At 42.3% G+C, this 22,115-nt stretch overlaps 1 protein-coding gene across 1 annotated transcript in view; it reads right to left on the bottom strand.

The window, feature by feature from the left end:
- The window catches only part of patj (PATJ crumbs cell polarity complex component), a 65,446-nt gene that overhangs the window by 22,484 nt on the left and 20,847 nt on the right, over window positions 1-22,115 (bottom strand). Inside the window, exons 18-29 of the mRNA XM_063200967.1 lie at window positions 21,042-21,248; window positions 20,513-20,623; window positions 19,841-20,188; window positions 19,500-19,578; window positions 19,164-19,251; window positions 18,577-18,651; window positions 16,081-16,152; window positions 14,910-15,087; window positions 13,205-13,315; window positions 13,012-13,080; window positions 12,112-12,229; window positions 129-325 (exon numbers count right to left, since the gene is read on the bottom strand). Coding sequence (XP_063057037.1) covers window positions 129-325; window positions 12,112-12,229; window positions 13,012-13,080; window positions 13,205-13,315; window positions 14,910-15,087; window positions 16,081-16,152; window positions 18,577-18,651; window positions 19,164-19,251; window positions 19,500-19,578; window positions 19,841-20,188; window positions 20,513-20,623; window positions 21,042-21,248 — 1,653 coding nt within the window. The remainder of the gene's footprint in view (window positions 1-128; window positions 326-12,111; window positions 12,230-13,011; window positions 13,081-13,204; window positions 13,316-14,909; window positions 15,088-16,080; window positions 16,153-18,576; window positions 18,652-19,163; window positions 19,252-19,499; window positions 19,579-19,840; window positions 20,189-20,512; window positions 20,624-21,041; window positions 21,249-22,115) is intronic.

Below are 22,115 nucleotides of genomic sequence, written 5' to 3'. Positions count from 1 at the left end.
GTTGTTTTTTTGGCGTCATGTGTATCAGCGTTGTGTGTATGTGGCAGTTATGTATGTCCAAGACAAATTTCCTTCAGGACCATTAAAAGAATCTTGAATCTTGAATATTATAACAGTAATTCATTCACCTCCAGCAGCTCATCTCCTACTTGGATGCGTCCGTCTCGATAGGCGGGGCCTCCTGCTGTGATGCCCACCACAAAGATGCTCATCTGGTTCCTGTCGCGATTCCCAGCCAGACTCAGGCCGAGCCCCAGCCGATCCTTCTCCAGCTCCACCTGGACCAGCTCCCCCGGCAGCTCCCCGTACCTCTGCCTGATTGCCTCTGAAAACACACCCATCGGCCACACATTAACAAACTTGCACGCACACACACACACTGGGATACTAAAATACATCCTACATCCTATAAATACACCACGCGACACGTACTAGGGTGACCAGCTCCCCATATACCTTTGCCTGATTGAAGAAGCACCCAAGAACCCAACAGTTCTGTGGTGCAGTATAGTAATACACCCAACCATGAATGATACATGTGCACATGATGAACCCCGGTTCGAGTCCAGGCGGGGTCATTTCCAAACCCTACTCCATGTTTCGGAACCACTCACTTTTTTGTCACTCCTTCACTATCCTGTCAAATGAAGGCGCAAAAAAGCTGGTTCTGGGGAGGACCCCAAAGTTATAAAACTTCCATAGTGGCAACCTAAGGGATCGATATCCACCTTGACATGTCTTGGCGAACAACGGTCATCCAATTGTCATGGCAGACATGTCTTTGCGCACTTTTTTTGGTGGGGGGTGGGGTAGCTTCCACAGACAGTTTTTTTCTGGGTAATTTTGTTGTTACTGGTAGAACGAAAAGTGCCTAAAGATTTCTTTACCGACAGGTTAGGGTTACGGATGTCACAGTTTGACACTGGTCTCACATAGAAAACCCATGAATGGGGAAATGTCTGCCTTGACCTTACAAATCTGATGAAAAATGTCTGGGTGGAGAATTGTCCCGACATCTGAAGGGATCCTCAAAGAACCTTTTCTTTTCTTTTTTCTTTTTTCCACGAACCAATTTGTTGCATGCAGGTCCCTCAGAGAACTTTTAGAGGTGCCATCACAGTGACAAACAGAAGGCTCTTCGGGGAACTTTAAATTCTTGCTGTGTGCCGTGTACATCACTAAGCCACTGAAATATACCCAGTTCATTACGAACACACATTATTCTAAAATACGTTCTATACCCACTCATAATAATACATAATAATACTATATTATAATTAGCTACATTATAACATTTGCTGAAAAAGTATAAACTTCATTTATTTATGTACCTACTGCAGTACAGCCCAGTGATGTGGACTAAATACATAAATACTTAAAACTAGCTGTAGTTCAGTATGTATCGTTTTTATTTACAGAATTCATGCTGCTCATTCACAAATGTTACCTTTCTCACAAATACTTGCCACCACCATCAAATTCTAGGGTTATTCATAGGTATTCTATAGGTATTCAATATGACTGGGAAAACGACATTTTTCATACGTGAAAAGGTGAATCTTCTCCATGTCCTCCATTTTGAATTTCCAGTTATAGACATGTTTAGCTGCAAAACTTACTGTACTTTGGTCATTTTAGTGAATATTACTTTATTAGTTACTTTATTAGTTATACCATCCTAAATACTGCACCTTTAAATTTCACCAGGTGGATCTCACTGTTTTGCCTTAATATTCTTGTACATGTACCTTTTGAAGCCATATATTTGGAATTAAAATATATCTGAACAAAAAAAATTGAAGAGGGCTACCTGGGAAGAATGTGTGTATTGACACAGAATGACTCTATACAAAAGGAAGAAAATCTGGATCTGGATCTGAACAATTTACGGTGTCGGATACCATTGTGTTAGAGACAGTGTCTCTTTGCCTCGGCAACTACTCTAGACTCTACTCTCCTTTGGGACACACACATACTGCAGCAGATTTCCTCCTAATCTGATCACAAAAGGACTCTGACAAGAAGACCTTCTCCACTTACGTGAGGTGAAAGATAAGCGGTCTTGTAAATATGCCTACCTCACTCCATACATGTGTTGTCTTTATGGTCATAGAGGGGTATGAGAATGAAAAAGAATAAAACATGAAAAAAAGAATCTCAGACTTGCCAAGCGACATGCTTTATCAGCCTGATCTCTCAGAATGCTGTGGAATGGACACGGGTCTTTGGGACACGAAATCTTTGTCATTTTTACAGATTTTGCCAAAATTCTGTGCCCCTGGACACGGAATTGCTTTCCGTGATTGAATCACGAAAGTGCTTTCTATATTCCCACAGCACTGTGTGTAGTATATCATTGGAAAATAGATACCAAATTCTAATACTAAATAAAATAATGCTAGAGCAATTTAAGTTGTGCCCTGACCAAAACAATCCCTTACCTTAACCTGTACACTATCAAATTCATGTAATAAATAAAATAATGTGTCCAGACCAAAACATCCCTAACCCATCAGTTAAAAACATTTGAAATTAGAAAAAATCCTGAGAAAACACAAGACTGTAGAAGCAGAGCTATGGGAATATAGAGAAAGCACTTCAGTGTGTCCATCACGGAAAACAATTCCTTGTCCAGTGGCACGTGTCCCAAAGATCCTTGTCCATTCCACAGAATTCTGAGAGATCATGTTGGCATCCCACAGCTGTTGTGGTTTCTTTGCACTAACACACAAGTTCAGCATTCTGTTCAGTGTGTGCTGATTGAGTATGCTCAGAGACTTTCATGGATATTAGAAAATTAAATGTGCAAATTAACCAACAGTTACCTAACTATGAAACACTTTATTGACAGCTGTGGATCATCCGTTTCATGCATGAAAAGACCAAACCGATTGTCTTGAGCTTGGTGCTTTAATGACACTTTGTGCCGCATCAGACATTAAGTCCTGCATTTAAGTTAATGTAGACTTATCAATCTTATTATGTCATAGAAAACTAGGCAATTGTGACAAGGTGACAAGCTTCAACTAGACCTGTATTAAGTCATGAGAAAATATAAGAAAACAAGCAGAACACATAGAGGACAACAACAAGGACAACACAAATACCAGAACCTCAATTAAGCATAAGCTGTTCCTGAAATTAGTTGAGTATTAATGAGGACATATGGTAATGCGTGAACCAGGGGCTCAAGATATGCATGTTTAACCCTGCAGGGCTCGGCTTTACAGTACTGCAAAATGATACAAAATATAAAATATAACTACCGTGCACACCTCAGCCTTTGTCAATCAATCTAGTCAACACTTATGTAGAAATGAGGATGTCTGTAAAAAAAAAAAAACAAGTTATATGTAATGCCCTATGGCTTGGCCACCCCCCTAGGGTCATGCAAAGAGGTCAGGGTATACACTTGGAATCACAACACACTTCACAGCCCAACACACACTCAGCGACACCTTGACACAGGTGCAGCAAGTTAATGCGGTTATTAACTTGCTGTCAAGACCCAGATATAAAAAAGACGAGGGGGGAAACGCAGTGTGTGTGTGTGTGTGACCCCTAATCGTCTGGTTGTACAGCCCTGTTCAGCTGTAACCAGATTTGGGAGGCTGTGCTGCAGTCTCCATCTTCTCCTCATGTCCTCTCCGGTGTCTGTGCAGTGCAGTGCAGGGCTGCTGTGCATGTGCCATAACCATCCCACTACAGCAGCCTTCAGTACTAACCATTCACCATGACAGGAGCACTAGCAAAAGCCCAGTAGCACACAGAGATATAACGCTATTGCACCAACACAAATGCATTGACAAGAGATATGTTCAAATCCTACAGAGTTCTAATGCACAATACAGACCAACACCATGTATATTTACAGCACATTCAAACAGCACATTAGTGGAGAGCAGGACAAGCCTAGATGAAATATATCCACCAACCTGGCAACATCGTCCATGCTTCAGTCCAAAGGCTTTCCAGGGCACACAATGTTCATGTGGCTGTCAGAGTGTGTGTGTGTGTGTGTGTGCTTGAGTAAGGAATCTGATCCTATCGAGTAAAGATTTCTGTGCCTTGCTGCTGCATGCACCCGAGAGCTGAACGTTTGTGCTCACATGCTTCTCCTCCATCGCTCTCCCTTCCTTTCTAACTCCCTCCCACCCATACTCTCTCCATCCCTCTCTCTCTCGCTTACCCACCCCTCCTCCCTTACGCATCATTCACCACTGCTGCCTTCATCCTCCATCCACCTTACTCCCTCTGCTGGCCTTCCCTGTCAACTACAGGCATGATGCAGTCGGGACAAGCAGATGGACAAGTATAGGCGTGCACGCACACACACACACACACACACAAACACGCACACACACGCACGCACGCACGGCACTTAACAAGACCCTGAAGGGAACCATTATACGTCCTTTTTTACACCTGATGTCCTTGCTAAAGGTTCTCTGCTCTGTTCAACTACAAGTCACACTTTTTCTAAGTAGCACCATGTTTTCTGCATACCAAAAAGTCTGTATGATGAAAAAAATAGAATTAACCAGAAGTATTCTCATACGACATTAAATTGGAAAACAAAAACACACAGATAGCAATTCTATATATTTTTTGCTTAAAAAACATTAGTGAACAGTGAGATGTAACTATTGTTTAAACAACATGCATTTCAAATATGTTAAACTGGTTTGGAGCTTTTAACCCTTGTAAGATGTTCATATTTTTGTAACATAGAGGGTGTTCCGGTCCACTTGACTAGGGCCTCGTTTCCGAAAGGGCCTTAAGTAGGCCTACTACTTAACGCTACGTGCTACTTAAGTTCACACGTAACACCATCGTAGAGCTCACGGAGCGTTTCCCAAAGCCAACTTAGCAAAGAACCATCGCAGGTTGACACGTAACTCTAAGAGAAATCCACGAGTGTTCTGGAGTAGTCTTAACGCGCTAAGATTGATCGTAACGGCATGGCACAATGGAGACACCCACAGGATATGAAGGGAAAAGAGGAAACTTGCGCATAAGATTGGTGTTTTAAGACGCGAGTGGCATGGCACAGTGGAGACACCCACAGGAAAAGAGGAAACTTGCGCTTCAAGTTGATGTTTTAAGACGGGAGTGTAAATATCATGGCACCACAGTTGACACTGTAACGAAAATAAGAAGGTAACATTAATTGTGTAAGTGTATAAAATAAAAGCAATGTGTTTGGAAAATATTTTACAGGCAGTAAAATAGTTCAGCTGTGTTTGATAAATCAGGGCATTATTAAACTGTGATCAATCATAATTTGTGTGGGTGCTTCGTGAACAAGAACAAGGCATCCACACGCAAAATAAATAGGGGGCTTCGGCGACCAGAGACAAGAGTGGTGATGTCGGAAGGGAAGGCCACTACCGAAACATTAAAAAAAAAGAAAAACGGTCAGCGAGTCGTTGCGCCCTCTTTCTTTCAAGTACCCTAAGGGAAGGCGACGCAGAAAAGACACGATAGTTGTAGTCTAAGGGTAAACTATGACATTAAAAGGCAGCGATGGGGATTCGTGTAGATTTTTTGTTTTAATAACAGCAGACTGCCGTGCAAAATGTCCCCCACAGTTGTTAAAGCCTTGAGTGCAAGGTACTTTGCACGCCGCTCCCCAAATGCGCATCCCAATTTGGAACTCCTAGGCCTATTTGTCTTCTTAAATATTAAGCACGGTAGCCAACTGCACGCGCTTTGTCTGGTTTAACGGCGTATCTCATGGTTTTGCATGCTTTCATTGTGTGTGTGTGCATTTTATTTCATTTGCCAACAATATCTCCTGTCTATAGTTGTAAACTGCTACAAATGTAGTCCCACCCTTATAGAAAACAACTTTTGATACTGACACACGCCTTACATTTTGTAAATGGTTCAGAAGCATGACGGCGCAGTTCACTCTGAGGACACTTCAGCACCACATACTGTATGTGGACAGCGATCCTTAAGAGCGACGCTACGAATGATCTGTGCACGCGCGTTCATGTACGAGTGTCTTTGGGAAACAGTCGTAGGAAATCTAAGAACATTCGTAGGATCACTGGTTAACGACACACGTAAGGCTAAGAACCATCGTTATCGGGAAACGAGGCCCAGGGCCTGTAGAAGAAATAATAAAATCATAGCTTGTGTGCACCCTCATGTTCCTTGAATCATCTCACGAAATCAGTAAATGAGTCAAGGCCAGTGAAACTCAATGTGAAAAATCTGCATTCACACTATTTTTCTCAACTGAAAAACTGAAAACGACACAAACGCCTTACAAGGATTAATAGTCCAGAGAAAGATATCATCATATGCAACTAAATATCTTAAATATTTTAAATGATTATAATCAAATTTGATAGTGAAAGTGGCTAATGCCAAAACAGAGTCAGCAAAGCTGCAAATAACATTGAGTCACTCATGATGAACTAAATGTGGCTGGTGAAGGTGTGAATGCATATCATGACTGCAGATGATAGATACTGTGTACATGTGTGTTAATTCAGCAATGAAAAGGGAGGACCAACACTAAATGGGTAATCAACTCTCTAGTGTTGAATTAACACTGGAGGGTTTACTGCCTGGCTATCAGATATTAGATGCAGACATCTTTGGCCAGGATCAATGTGCTATTCAGAAGATAAAAAGATAGGAGGGGCACCACAGACTGATTTACAAAAGAGCCAGGATAAAAAAACAAGAGGCGTTCTACTTTGATAGCTAGCACCAGCCATAAGTCAAGTCACAAAGCAAGGGCTTAGAATAACAGAAATCCGACCCAAATGGCAGATGGAAAGATTGCTAGAACTAAATTAATTAATGTAAGACAGGCAGAGTGGCGGTCCACCTGGGAATGCTTCCTCACAGATTAATTAACAAGTCATCTCTGAGGCCTTCCAGAACTGTAAAAAAGATATCTCTCGTCTTTAAACACAGCCTTCTCACAAGTTCAAAATAAACATCACACTTCGCAGCTTAAAACATGCACAAAAATCCTTCCAAAAACCATCCTATTATCTCTATAGACAGTTTCTTCCACTCCAAGATTGCAGTGCTTCACTGATAGTAGCCTAGTTCTTGCAGAGCATCTTTACATAGCCGTGTGGTGTCTGTGTGTGTGTGTGAAGGAAGGGAAGTGGGACAGGTGTGTCTGGGCTTATAATAAACACAGAGCGTGGCTCAGGGATATCTCCAGTCCATGACATTGTGGCCTTGACCTGCCTATTCCAAAGAAGGTGCCCTACATTAACACAAAGTCTAGGCCAGGTGCCTGGGCCCACTACTACCATCGTCTCACACATCACAGACATTAGCAGTCGAGGACAAAATTACTATCAAGCCATCAGGTCTTTCTGACTAACTGGGTGATTTTGAGGTTTCATTTTTTTGTAACCTATGAAAAGGTTTGTGGGTTGAAGACTTTACTCTTGATTTCACATATCCTTGCATCACTCTCTGAAGTCTTCTTTATGCTGCAAGGAAAATCATTGCTTGAATGGATGAGCAGCTTATAAAAGGCAAGTTGTTTGAAATGTTAATGTGTCCAAAGCTGAATCCAGATCCAGATCCTGCAGATCCATTACGTTTCAAACGCATCATTTGAGCATTGATATTTTTCAAGTGCTCTTCTTAGCTCTGTAGTCTCATTATTAATGATCTATTCATACTGGTGCTAAATTCAATTCAAATTTAAACCCTTCTCCTAATAGTCTATTCTAATATTACACGGCACATCACACAACAGCTATGTCTTGCATTATTTAAAGACATAAGACTCCAACAACAGTCGTCAATCATTTATTATAGAAGTTTTCTTAATTTCAAAGAAAGACAAAGCACAGGTTAAGACACATTCTCATAATAGCCTTCTCATTAGAGCAGACATACACTAGCAGCATAGAACACACCTTCACCCATAACAACGAGCGCACCATGATCTTAGATGTAACTTACTCTTTCAACAATAAAAAAGATGAGATGCACGAGAAAAAAAGAGACAAGATGACAAAAACAAGTCCAAAAAGTGTAGTCCAAGTGCAGTACTACAGCCCCAAACCAGACAATCCCAGGGCTTCAAAGTAAGCCAAAATCCTCAGACAGAATTAAGCAGTTAAATTAGGTCATGAATATAAGAAAGGACAACAACCCATTACGCATTCTTCAGATTCCCCCAGAAGCTAACCACTGGATGTTGGCTGCATAGATTGAGGCGATGACATGCATAAAGGCCTTCATCAGTCTAGCCTGTGAAGAGAGAAACAGAAGGGGGTTAACTGTGTATACCCAGGCCTACTTTAAAACAGGTGCATACACTGTGTCCAGAATTATTAAGCAAACAAGTCAAAAAACCATATCGTCCTTTTTAAGCATATTGTCACCATTGGATTTAAGCATTCATGGATTTTAAGCAGGTTATGCTCATTTGTATAAAAAGAGAGTGTGAGATCTATGGAGCCAAACACCCTATATCAATTGTGCATATCAAGTGTGCATAAAACAACTTTGTTTTCCTCTGGGCAAATTGGCCACAAAATGGCTTTATCAAACAATTTAGAAGTTCTCCAGAGGGATGTGGCTGTCATAAAATTGGCAAGATGTTGGTCACGTTAGCAAAGAAGTATTAAAATGCACAGTTACAAAGCCATCAAGGTCACAAAAAATGTAACTGCCAAAGATTGAGAGGAATCAAAAAAGGTGAAACTATGAGAAAATTGTGAAAAATTGTGCTATATGGTTTGAGGTGTTGACAGGAAGGAAAAAAAGATAGGACCATCTACAATCAGTTTGCCATACCTTTAACACCTTTCTACTATATGGTTCAACCAACCAACCAATACAGTGCCTTAAGAGTCACTTGCATGTGACTAAACGAAAAAGCAAATGGACAGCTGGAAGGTGGATCAAGAGAATAATCAAGAGGAAGAGAATGAATACAAGAGTCGTTTCCTATTGCATCTCATTGCTTTTGAATAGATAATTTCCTGCATATGCATTTTGTCTCGTCAATAAGAAGTTCATGTGCTTCATGCATACCCAACCCTAAAGACATGCAAAATACATGCTTAAATACTAATTAATAAACATCAGTCTCACAGTTCAGATCTACACCTTGGGCATGTCCGACACATTTATGGTCAATTGAAATACATTTCCAAGCTGTGACGGCACTTACAAAACTAAGCCGCGTGTTTACCAATGACAAAGTGAAACCGAGTCCATTATGCCATTATGCCATTATGTCTCCAAGCCCAGTCTCGAACCAATCACCACCAACAAACTCCAGTTTGTGAGGCAGACATGCCACCAAGGGAGCTAAAGGCCAGGCTGCTAGCTTAGTAATCAGTAGAGCGTCTGTATGAGGTGTCAGGAGAGAGGTTTACTGATGTTCAACGCTGAGCTCTGCTAGCTGCCATCTGTTACACTAGCGCAAAGAAAAGTTGCCTTCATAGCTTCAGTACAAAGTCGCATACCGTGCTGCAACTTCAGACAGTCTTTGACTGCTATCTGCAAAACCACACACACTCCGTCACACATTCTTTTACAAAAGTATAGATGTAAGAGTGTAGAAGAATAAAAAGCCCCCAAAAGTAATGTTCAAAATTGGCATTGGCATTAACCATTGGTATTTACAAAAGTTTATAGAACACGGCTTGACTGATTTATCCTTTCATGCTTGTTGTACACCAGTGTGCACCATAATAATGGGAGCCTCGAAGGTCATATGTTGCATTGTGGTGATCATATTCCAGACCGAATGTTCAGAATTAACAGTGTTAAAGGTTAAAATAAGGCAGACAAACCAACAAGGAATTGTCCATCAACTTTTTTTGCGTGTGGCATGACATCCATATGCAGAGTTACCATATACAGACATGCAATAATTCTAGTGCAATATGCAATACTTCTGATTATTGTTATTACAATAATATTCTTCTACATCCTCATTGTGGTTTCTACCGGCAATACCAAAAAGATAATGTCAACACACCATATGCAAAAATGCCAGAAATGCACCGGAAGATCTGAAAGCATAGTTTGCCAAGAGTCCAGTCCCCTACTGCCAAAACTATTGCAAATATATTACACTATTCACTGCTGTTCACAGTTTTACCAAAACTGCACTAACTTCATTAGTACTCTACACCAGTGGCACTGCTGATGTCAAAGGGAAAAAATATTCCAGCAATATATAGTTTAAAAACAACCTGCTTTTCTAGTCGAGTAATAAGAAGAGCACCTAAGAGCAAGGCAAAAAGGATACTACGCTTGGCTCTGCATAAACAATGCAGAGATGCCAGGATGCAACGTTAGGGGAAAGGGAACTGTATCAGATAACTCAAAGGAATGGCAGAGCCAGACAGGGCACTACTGCAGCACAGCTTCAGCTCTGCAACCTGACTATGCTACCCACAGTGGCAATCTGGCACACCCAAATACTCAGCTGGAGTCTAAAGCAGAGTTTATTCTAGACATCAAACGTCATCACAACACAGACCACAATGTGAGGAAACTACAGGAACACACAGTGACAACACACATGCTAAGGAGACTTGTTACCTACCTTGATAACTTCCCTGCAACATCACAGCTCCTGTTGGCTTTAGCTTATCCCAAAACATATAATATGAGGGGCTGGAGTAGAGGATGGTGGAGTGGGAGTTTGAGGATGCAGAGAAAGCGGAATAGAAGAGGACAGGACCACAAGGAAACGTACCAAGAAATGAACTGAATAAATGGCTGAAATAAATCAAAGGCAGTTTGGAGATGTAGAGAAATTTACAGGAATAAGGAACTGCTGATTCTCAGACAGGCTGAGGGAAACATTCAGAAATAATCAAAAAGGAGGCAATGAGTAGGAAAAGGTGCAAATGGTGGTATGTTCATGGTTTAGAGGTAAATGGATATGTACATGTACTGTATATTAAAACTGACTGGATTGTTCATATTGTCTTCTACAAAGCACTCATTTTGGCAGCTTAAATCATCCAGTAACGTTCACAAGGTATTGTTGTTGCTTCTCTGTGACCAAATATGGACCAGCATTCCCCTCGAAATGGCTTTATTAGCCTCAATGCGATTCTCCCTCTCTCTCAAACAAAAACCCTGCACTTTTAGCCCCACTCAAATTAACAATCAACCATCGAAATAGTGAACTGAGTGAAGATGACCATCACATGGATTGACAAAACATTATTTTTCGTTCCACTGAAAGTTGTCTAGTTGACATTTTTACCATTTCCTAAAAACAGATTAAAAAACGTTTTGGGTTTGAAGGTTTGAAAATAAACACCAAACAATTTTGGCGTAGGTTTGGAAAGCCATTTTTACACAAAATCATGACCAAATTATCCATTCAAAATTAGTCAAATATAGTGACCTACTAAACAACAGGGGTTGGTATAGCATGGCATCATAATGGATAATTGTCACTGGTCCAGGAGGAATTTGCCTACAATCACCACGCACAACGTAGTAATATTTACTTGTATCTATTCAGCAAGTTGTTTGGGTGGGCTTAGCATGCTGACGACGCAGTTAGGCCTGCCTATTAGGCCAGGGACATGTGTGCCGTCTGCCTCAAATTACACATGTAACCATGTGTGACCAAGTGTACATACTTGCTCTAGGATGACCGGAGCACTTTGCTCCCTAGATGATGCCTCCAGTATTGGGCAGATAGCCAACGGGGCTCTCACTCATGTTTCCCACCATTGCTTGACTCTACCGCAACCTCAACATGGAAACTTCGGAAGATTGCTTCTCGATATTTTGTCAATGTTGTGTGTGTGTGTGTGTGTGTGTGTGTGTGTGTGTGTGTGTGTGTGTGTGTGTGTGTGTGTGTGTGTGTGTCCTGCAGCAAGCATGTCCCAGGCCTTATATGCAGCTAAGCAGTTGGCATGTCGAGTGTTCCATGGTGCCTATGGTGCAATCCCAGACTATGAATTTCATGTTGTGTAAAGTCTGGCTTTCCAGTCTATAAAAAATAATAAACTGTTAAATAAACGGTGATTAATGGAATTGGCTGACCTAGTGAGTAGGTGGATAAAATATGCGTGCCTTTTCGGTTTCATTAGCACATATCCAAACATTCAATTGTTGTTAGAAACACACCTTGATCTTGCTCCAGGCCTGTGTGTAGGTCAAGAGGTTCTTCTGACAGCTGACTGGGAGGGCGGTATGGGGGAGGGAGACGCATGGGAGGAGGGATGGCTGCTGCGCCTGCACTCATCTATAGGAAGCAGAACATAAAGGAGGTTTAGATGTCCATCAGATAAGAATAACTCAGGACAAGAACAGACACATATGAATGGCAGACTTGCTTTAACATTGCATTGCATTAGGGGGGCGCAGCTTCACTGTGCCTCCAAGAGATGACAACCAAGGATACAAGGACCGTTGTCCAACTGGTTTGCGGAGTCGCATTGATTTAATAAGGAAGGCAGACATTTTTTAAAAGTGCAGAGAACAAAACTAAATCTTGTGTTGATCCTAAAGTATGATTTAAGAAAAGCATGCGTTCACAAAAAATAGTAATGACATGGCATATGTACAGTGCACCATGACATGATAGAGGAGCCATCATGTACAGAAAGTTTGGGGCTGCCAAAAGGTCCGGATGATGAAACGTCTTGGTGCCATTGCTACGGTCATAAATGTACTTTGTAGCTCGCGTCAGAGCTCCCAGAATTTTGTCTTGTTAGCAAGTTAGTGTGCTATATTAAATACAGTGTACCATTGGAGTGGGGGAGAGGAAGAGAGGAATAATGTAAGAATTGAAATAAAGACAGACAGACACCTTCCCCGTGTAGCTTCCTTGGGCACATAGACAAATAATACAGAAACACACTAAGGAAAAAGGTGAGGTGAAAAGACAATAAGATCAGTAGTGAGGCATATAATACAGAAACACACAAAGGAAACAGGTGAGGTGAAAAGACAATAAGATCAGTAGTGAGGCATATAAAACAAATGGAGACCAGATTAGTGAAACAGGAGTATCAGTTCTCTTACAAGAGGTGGAGTGGACACATTCCTCTTAGCTTTGTGTTTGCTGTAGCTGGGTGCCGTCACAGAGATGGGCTGGGAAAAGGACGAAGGCGAGTTTAAAAGTAGGGAAAAAAAACACGTGAGCACTAACAGTATAGGAATGTATCAATGCCCCGTGTCAAAAACAAAACAAAAAGCCAAATGAGACCTTAATTACCCGAGGTGTTGTAGACAAGCTCTGGACGATGAAGACCACTGGGCGTGCAGCAGCCTTGATTGCCTCCACAGCCTCCTCGTGGCTGGCATTCTGAAGATCCACTCCAGAAACCTGACGAGACAATACAAGACCACAATCAGACCCTATCTCAAGACATGGTGGAACAAGTTACCAGAGGCTACAAGACTCAAGAAGCTAGTATAAACCATTAGTCTTTCCTTCATGAAAAAAAACACTACATCTTCCTCTTGTGCACTTAACAACAGAAAAATGTACCAACACTGTTATGCACTAACCTGGCTTGGCCTGTATACTCGCCACATGATTGTATGCTGCTGATTATGTCCTTGCTTGTAAGTCACTTTGACTTGAAAGCATCAGCCAGATGTAGTGTAGTGTAATGTAATGTAGTGGATGAGTGGAGACACATCTTTAGTCCAGTGTTTCTCAACAGGGGTGCCGCGGGCCCCCCTCAGGGGTGCCGTGGAAACGTGGTTGATGAATAAATTATGTAATATAATACATATTTGTCTAAATTGATAAGTTAATGCTAGTCAGTGGAATCTTTCATTTGCCATTTACGCACAATAAAGTAAATATAGGTCGCCCCAGTCAGCTGTAACTTCGAACGTAGGTTGTGTGACGTCTCCAAATGTGTTACTTTTCTAAGCTTGTGTGGTATCGGATGCAATGCCATGTTACGGCTTGTTGGTTTGGGGTGCCTTGACATTTTTAATGAATTGAAAGGGTGCCTCGCCTAAAAAAAGGTTGAGAAACACTGCTTTAGTCCATTTGCTTACAACTTTCTGTTCTCAGCTTTAAAAGACAAGTCTCTGAGGAAGACACATCACCTTCCGTGTCTTGACCCTTAGAAAATGCAGGCCACTTATGCCCCTTTCCACTGCCGGTTTTCTTATAGGCTTACAGCTCGACACGGCGCACCTCGGTCACCACTTTTTGCTTTACGTTTAAGCTGTGTCATGCCTATTCAAAAAGCAAAAAGTGGCTGCCGAGTTGCGAGTCCGAGTTGGACTACCGGTACTTTGATTTATTTATGGACGCCTCTCTGGACACCTCTACATTTAAAATAAGCCTTCCAATTAATAAAAGAAAGTACACCAAACTTGCAGCCTGGCCTAATACCTTCATAAGCTTCTTCTCATCACCCAGTGTTTTCTGATTGGCTGACAAAGTGTGCGTTATCCATTACATCTATGACGTCAAGAGTCTAACCTACTGTCGATACACAGAGTGGGGTAGCGTGCTTCGAGGTGTCGTCGGGCTGTTCAACACCTCCGCCTTGTCCATTATTTCCCTTGACATCGGGACACCTCATCGTCCACCATCCCTTACTAATCAGTTCCCTACACATTACGCCTTGGCCTGATCTCTATTGGACTCAACTTCAGGATGCATTCGGTCATGATTACATTCATTTCTTAGTCTCACCCTCCCAACTGAAATTGATGATCAATTATGAAATGAAAGCCCACCTGGGACCATAATCATTTGTGACACAACAATCCACAGCACACAGTGCTCACCGCACACAACAAAGTTTACATGTATGCCTCACCCTCTACGTATGTTGGTCCACATCCTCTTTTCAAAATTAGACGAAGCAAGAAGCACTGGGGATATGAAGCTAGGGCAACGGGGTTCTGTGCCATTTTAAATTTGAGGTGTGGAAGGCCCGTGACGTCACCTGCAGTATCTTGTCTCCAGTCTTCAGTGCACCGGTGCGTCCGGCAGGGCTCTCTGGAAGGACCTGCTTGATGAAGATTCCCTTCAGCTCTTCCCCGTTGCGTAGTCGTTTGATCAAGGTGCGTCCACCCACTATGCTGATGCCAAGAGGCTCATCTGGCTCCTGCCAAACATCCACCCTGAGAAGTACAAACAAAAAAACATGGCCATCATTCGGCTGGGGCTACGCTACAAAGGTCTTAACAAAAAAACATGGCCATCATTAAGGGTGGTTTATGCCTCGAGATCAGCGTCCCTGCGTTGTGATGCAGTGAGCCGCGCAGTTAACGGAGTGAAGCCCTCCCCCATCACGCAGGTACTCTGGGGCACCTCCCCAAAATTGTGTCTCGACGCAGGGAGTGATGCAGACAGCGACGCCGTGAAGGGCGAAAATAGGTCTCTGATTGGTCCTCTCGACCAGCCTGCTCTGTCCTCGAGTCGAGAACAAGCTACTTCCTTGTTCTAACCTTCGTCGTTCTACGGACTGTCAGCTCTCTTCATTAAATAAGTTGCCCGTGCTTTGTCGTTTCATTTATTTACACGAACCAAAGACAACACGTGCGCTTGCAAGTTACGACGCTGAAGTTATTTGGACAGTTGAACAGTGTTTCCGAGGTCGAGGAAACATTCCGCTTCGTCCTCGACAAATGAGCCACTTCTTTGTTCTAAACTACCACGGTGGCTGCCAGTGCGATCAAACATGCAGGTGATATAAAGATTTAATGTTTCATTTTCATTGTCGTCGAGTCTGTGAAGCTAAAAAACAACCGACACGTCTAGGTTACTCTTTGTATTGAAGGCAGTTTGAGTGTGGAATGACATCGCGCAGACTGTGCTTCAAAACAGGGCATAAATCAAAATTAACTGCATCATGGCTGCGACAAGCTCACTCTGTGGCACTGGCAGGAAGCATAACCCGCCCTAGGCTGGGGCTACGCTACAAAGGTCTTAACAAAACAACATGGCCATCATTAGGCTGGGGCTACGCTACAAAGGTCTTAACAACGTAATGTTACGTTATGTCATGTCCAAGAAGGCAGTTTAGAATATTCACTGCCCTGCCAGGTCTAGTGGAGCCATTTCCATGAGTTTGTTGAGTATGAAAACACCTTTCCTTTTAAGGCTGGACTCACCTGTGTGGAGGGCCCCAGTGGCTGAATCCAGGAGTTTCCTCCCCCTCCCCCTCTTCTCTTTGGGGTAAGTAACTGGAAAACAAATACGCAGGAAGACCAAATAAAATACATAACCGGTGCATTCATAACATTTAGCATGGTAAATATACAAACAATTTAACAGCTTTTCTATCTGCATGAAACAGCAGAGGATGATTCATAATTGTTCAACAATTCTCAAACAACATAAAAGTTCAACTCCATATACAGTGGCTTCAAAAAGTCTACACACCCCTCTTCAAATGTCAGGTTTTTGTGATGTAAAAAAATGACCGAAAGACAAATAAATTGACAGATTTTTCCACCTTCAATCTAAACTATTAACCTGTACAATGCAATTGAGAAACAAGCATAAAGCTTTAAATGGAAACAATAGAAAATAAAAAACTTCAATTAACATGGTTGCATAAATATACACACCCTTAAATTAATACTTAGTTGCAGCACCTTTGGCTTGTCTGGGCCATTCCAAAACCTCAATATTATTCTGGTGAAGCCATTCTTTTTGTAGACTTAGGCCTGTGCTTGGAGAAATTGTCGTTCTGAAAGATTAGTTCCTCTGCATCTTCACCTTTCTACCAGGGGGCCGAAGGTTTTGTGCCACTACCACGGCCCCTGTGGAAATTTTCATAATTCTCTCCTCCATAATGAAGGCCCCAGTAACAACTGAAGAAAAACAGCACAAAAGAACAATGCTGCCACCACCATACTTCATGTTAGGTATGGTGTTATTGGGGTGATGTTCTGTGCCAAATATACCCTTTGGAATTATGACCAAGTTCAATCTCTTGGTGGAGTAAATCTAGCAAAAAATACTTCTGTAATCTCCCAAATGCATGTGAGAAGATATGTTATGGTCAGGTGAAACCGAGGTCGAACATTTTGGACATAATTCCAAGAGGTATGTTTGGCACAAAAACAACACTACATTGCCAAGGTAACGCCATGCGTAAAGTGAAGCATGGTGGTGGCAGCATCATGCTATGTGACTGTTGTTCTTCTGCTGTAACTGGGGCTTAAGTCAGGGAGGCAGGAATTATGAACAGTTCCACAGGGGCCATTGTAGTGGCACAAAACCTTCTGCCCCCTGTTAGAAAGGTGATGATGCAGATGAACTTAATCATTCAGAACGACAATTATCTCAGACACATGCCAAAAATCAACAAAAAATGGCTTCATTAGAATAAGATTGAGGTTTTGGAATGGCCCAGACAGAGTTCAGACCTGTATGACACGGAACATCTGTTGGGAGATCTGAGAAGGACTGTGCAGATGAGATGCATTCACAATCTGTCAGATTTGGAGTGCTTTTGCAAAGATAAGTGGAAAAAATTGTCACATCAACGTTTGCCATGCTGATAGAGTCTTACTAAAAAAAAGACTGAGTACTGTAATCGAAGGAAAGGTGCTGCAACAAGGTATTAGTTCAAGGGTGTGCATATTTATGCAACCATGTTAATTCAAGTTTTTTATTTTCTATTCTTTCCCTTTAAAGCTTTGGGTTTGTTTTTCAACTGCATTGTGCAGGATAATAGTTTAGATTTAAGTGGGAAAAGTTGTGAAATTATTTCTCTTTCAGTCATTTTTTTACATGACAAAAACCTGGAATTTGAACAGGGGTGTGTAGACTTTTGGGAGGCACTGTATGCTCACCGGCAACTTTATTAGATACACTTTGCTGGGGTTTGGCCCTCTGGGGGGCCCAACGGGTGCCAAGAAAATGTCCCCTCAACATTACTGTACATCACTAGTCTGATCTGTTGATACAAGGCAGGATGGATGCACATTTCCATGCGTTTGACGTCAAATTCTGACCCTACCATCAGAGAATCGCAGCAGAAATCAAGACTTGTCAGACAGGGCCACGTTTTTCGCCCCAAATTCTATTGTCCAATTTTGGTGAGCCTGTGTGAATTGCAGCCTCAGTTTCCGGTTCTTTGCTGACAGGAGTTGCTCCTGATGGGGTCTCCTGCTGCTGTAGCCCATGTGCCTCAAGGCCTCAAGCTTCGTTGTGCTATGCGTTCAGAGATGCTCTTTTGCATACCTCAGTTATAAGAAGTAGCTATTTGAGTTACTGTTGCCTATAAGCTCGAAACAGTCTGACCACTCTCTTTTGTATTTTACTGACCATTCTCTGTAAACCCTACAGATGGTTGTGTGGCAATATTGTAATAGATTCTAATATTCTAATAGATCTAATAGGTCTGGCACCAACAACGCTACGTTCAAAGTCACTTAAATCACCTTTCTCGGTTTGAAACTGCAGCAGATTGTCTGACCATGTCTACATGCACAAATGCATTGACTTGCCGCCATGTGATTGGCTAATTAGAAATTTGCATCAATGAACAATTGGACAAGTGTACTTAATAAAGTGGACGGTGAGTGTATGCTCCATTTGTGTCTTCATGGGTTCCAAACAAAATCAGATTAACACACCAATTAAAACACACAAACCTTTGATCTGCTCTTGGGGGAAGAGTGGCAGACTGACTACTCCTCTTTTTCTCAGCAGTAGAGGGCCACTGAGAGCTGAGAGATGACATTTTAAAAAAGTAGAGCAAGTCATTTCAGCTTTTTATTTTCCAAATGCAAGCAGCCTGTTCACAATTATGATTTTAGGATAAATAATTAGTAAGTAAATTACTAACCAATTAAGTTATATTTACTGGTCTGACCAATGTACAGTAAGTTATGCAGCCAAAGAGGTTTGTCAATGTAAATTCAAAATGGCGGGTATGCAGATCAACCTATTCATGTATGAAATGGGTACATTTCCAAGTCATAATGAATACTTAGAAACTGATGGGTGTGGCAGACTCATGAATATAATAACAGTTGTGAATGGGCAGCATACATTAACTACTAACATATGACACAATCTACATTTAAAAGTGGCGCAGGACACCCAAATGCAATTCAGGGTAATATATATAGTAGTAATGACTTAGGGTTAGGAAGTAATAATGAAACAATTGTGTTTTTCAGCATGCATCAGTTTGAACTACTTGAGTACTGTATTTAAATAAAAGTGTGTTCCTCACTCATTGTCAAGTCCAACTCCTCCATCATCTGATGAAGTAAGCTCTGCCCAGATGTCACTGGTCTCTGCTCGGGACAATATTGGTGGAGCTAAGGAAGCAAAATTCAGACTGAATGAGACATAGACTCAGAGAGAGAGAGAGAGAGAGAGAGAGAGAGAGAGAGAGAGAGAGAGAGAGAGAGAGAGAGAGCGAGAGAGCGAAAGAGCGAGAGAGCGAGAGAGAGGGAGGCATTGGTGAAACCAGATTGATACTTGCTTGCATATAGAGAAAGAAAGCATATTTTTGGTTAAAAAATAATCAATACTTATCTGCAAAATCCAGCATCACTCAGCTTACCGGGATATGACTCTCTGAGTGGATCTGTAGACGTTGCCATTTCCTCTACCTCGGCAGCATTTTCTTTTGATTCAATAATCTGTCAGTTAAAAATATCATGTCCTCAGTGCTCAGCCACATACAGACACAACTTTGTTTCATAGTTCTACTCACTAGGCATTTATTTTTTTTAAACATTTTATTTTTTTGTATTTTTCGACTTTAATCGACAGGACAGTGTGAGAGGTGGACAGGAAGCGAATGGGGAGAGAGACGGGGAGGGCTCGGCAAAGGACCTGGGCCGGGAATCGAACCCGGGACAGCCGCAAGGTAGATAAGTGCCCTACCGGTTGGCCACGGACCTTCACACTCACCTGTTCCTCTAAGCCAGTGGGAACAGGGCTGAGACTGATGAGGTCACTAGGTGGTGGAGACTCGTGCATCCGTGCGGTTTCGGCCGCTTCCTCTATGGTTTCCTCCTCGTCCACAGCCATCTCTCTCTCCAGGAAGGGCCTGCCCTGCGTTGGACCTGAGGACCAGTAGTATGAGCTGGGCTGCTCATCGGCAGCAGTGTGGGGAGGAAGCTCAGTGTTGGCAGTGAAGGGGGAGGCGTAGCGGGGCATATCATCCAAGATCAGCTCTGGTTCCTCGTCCTCTTCTGCCTCAACATCCTCTTCACCTGGCAGCATGGCAGAAGGCTCCTCAAAGTCCTACAATAAAGGTATGAAAGGCCATGGACCGTTGCAGATATTGAAAGCATGAATTTTTGCCTATTGGTCTGCAGCACCTACTGCACTACTCATTGATTTATTGACCCAGAGCAATGGAACAATTCCAAACATTTTCCTTAATGAAATTGACACATTTGAAACATTTCAAACAAAAAGGGAAAGCAATGACTTTTCATTCATATTTGGCATGTGGGTGAAACAAATGGCTAGATGTCAATCAGCTATTTCAATAAATGACCAGCTGTTCAATCAAAATATGTAGAGTTGAAAAGTCAATCCAAGGTTGATAAGATGCAAACGTACCTCATGAGTTGAATGACTGCTTTGAACTCCAGGATATTCCACTTCAGGTTCCTCTACACCACCTCCTCTTTTGGGCTGCCAGTCTTCCACTCCCATCTTGCTTTCATCTACCTGCACTCCCATAAGACACAAAGAAAAATGAACTCCGGAGCAGAGCTGTATTTGTTTGCACTCAAAACCAAGACACACAGGCACTCTGTAGCTCATGCAACATTAAGTTTACCATTTATAGACAGTTAAGAAAACATGCACAAATACATCCAAGTTTCTACTATGATGAATGTATATGGAAGAGCAACAGCCACTATTGCCTCTTTTCCACTGACGGTTTTCTGGTAGGCCTACAGCTCGACACAGCACGACTCGGCCGCCACTTTTTGCTTTAAGATTGAGCTGTGTTCTGCCTATTCGAAACGCAAAAGTGGTGACCGGGTCGCGTTGTGTCCAGCTGTGGGTCTAGCAGAAAACCGGCAGTGGAAACGAGGAATCAGTAGCACCAGCCTGGCGGTAAAACAGCCTTGGGACATACCAGAGGTTTACGGATCCCTAGGTAGACTTTTCCCGGAGACAGGCCCTTTAGCACCTCCACAGCCTGGGCCAGGGAGCAGGAGTCCAGGTGAACATCATTGACAAAGACCAGCTGATCGCCCGGGAGAATGCTTCCATCTCGCTCAGCAATGCCCCCTGCTACTAACGAGCGGATCACAATGACAGAGCGTGCAGCATCCACAGGATCCTACAGAGGGCAGCAGAGACCACACATGGACATAACAGGGTCAGTCGGAATAGTCCAGTCTTTCATTTCTCCAAACTCGCATCTTTGAAACAGACACATTTTGTCACATGGCATAATTTATTTTCCAGATGTATCACATTTGTAGAAAACAGGACAGTATAGTACATAGTACAGTACATAAAGTACATACTACATATAGTAGCCTACATAGTACAGCAGCGTTTCTCAACTGGTGGGTCGCGACCCAAAAGTGGGCCGCGGAGGGGTCATGGGTGGGTCGCGGGGCCTTGGTGTAAAAAAAAAAAACAAAAAAAAAAAATTCTATTAAAAAAAATCCAACTTTTCCTGCAAGAATTTACTACTTTTATTTTGATAGGCTAGTGAACTCCTTGTCATCTGTCGTCATAGGTACAATCTGAATGTTTATGCGAGATAGATAGTGTGCAAACAGTCATTCGAGTCTTGGTTACATTTTGAGAATTGCATTGAATTGACTTGAACGCTAAAACATTTGGGTCGCGACCGAATGAGAGTGGAAAATGGTGGGTCCCAAGACTGTTCCAGTTGAGAACCACTGTAGTACATAGTATATGTGACTGTGCTCCATACATTGGTTATTATTCATTTTTTCCATGTATACCCTGCTGTGTGCTCCCATACTACCGCATCAATAGTTGGGAGACACGCTTCTAGGATACTGAAGCCCAGGCCTTGTACTCTATACCTGGTAGTCGTGGATACTGAGGTTCAGTGAAGCCTGCCTACCTGGTAGGCCAGGATATGCTAAAAGACCTACTTAAGGCATGCAATGACAAACTAAAGTTTTTAGCTAAGTAGAAAGCAGGTCTGCTGACCTGGTGATGAAGA

Source organism: Engraulis encrasicolus, chromosome 6 (assembly GCF_034702125.1).
Source record: "Engraulis encrasicolus isolate BLACKSEA-1 chromosome 6, IST_EnEncr_1.0, whole genome shotgun sequence".
In the NCBI taxonomy this organism is placed as follows: domain Eukaryota; kingdom Metazoa; phylum Chordata; class Actinopteri; order Clupeiformes; family Engraulidae; genus Engraulis; species Engraulis encrasicolus.
This window is presented reverse-complemented; position numbering and strand designations above follow the sequence as displayed.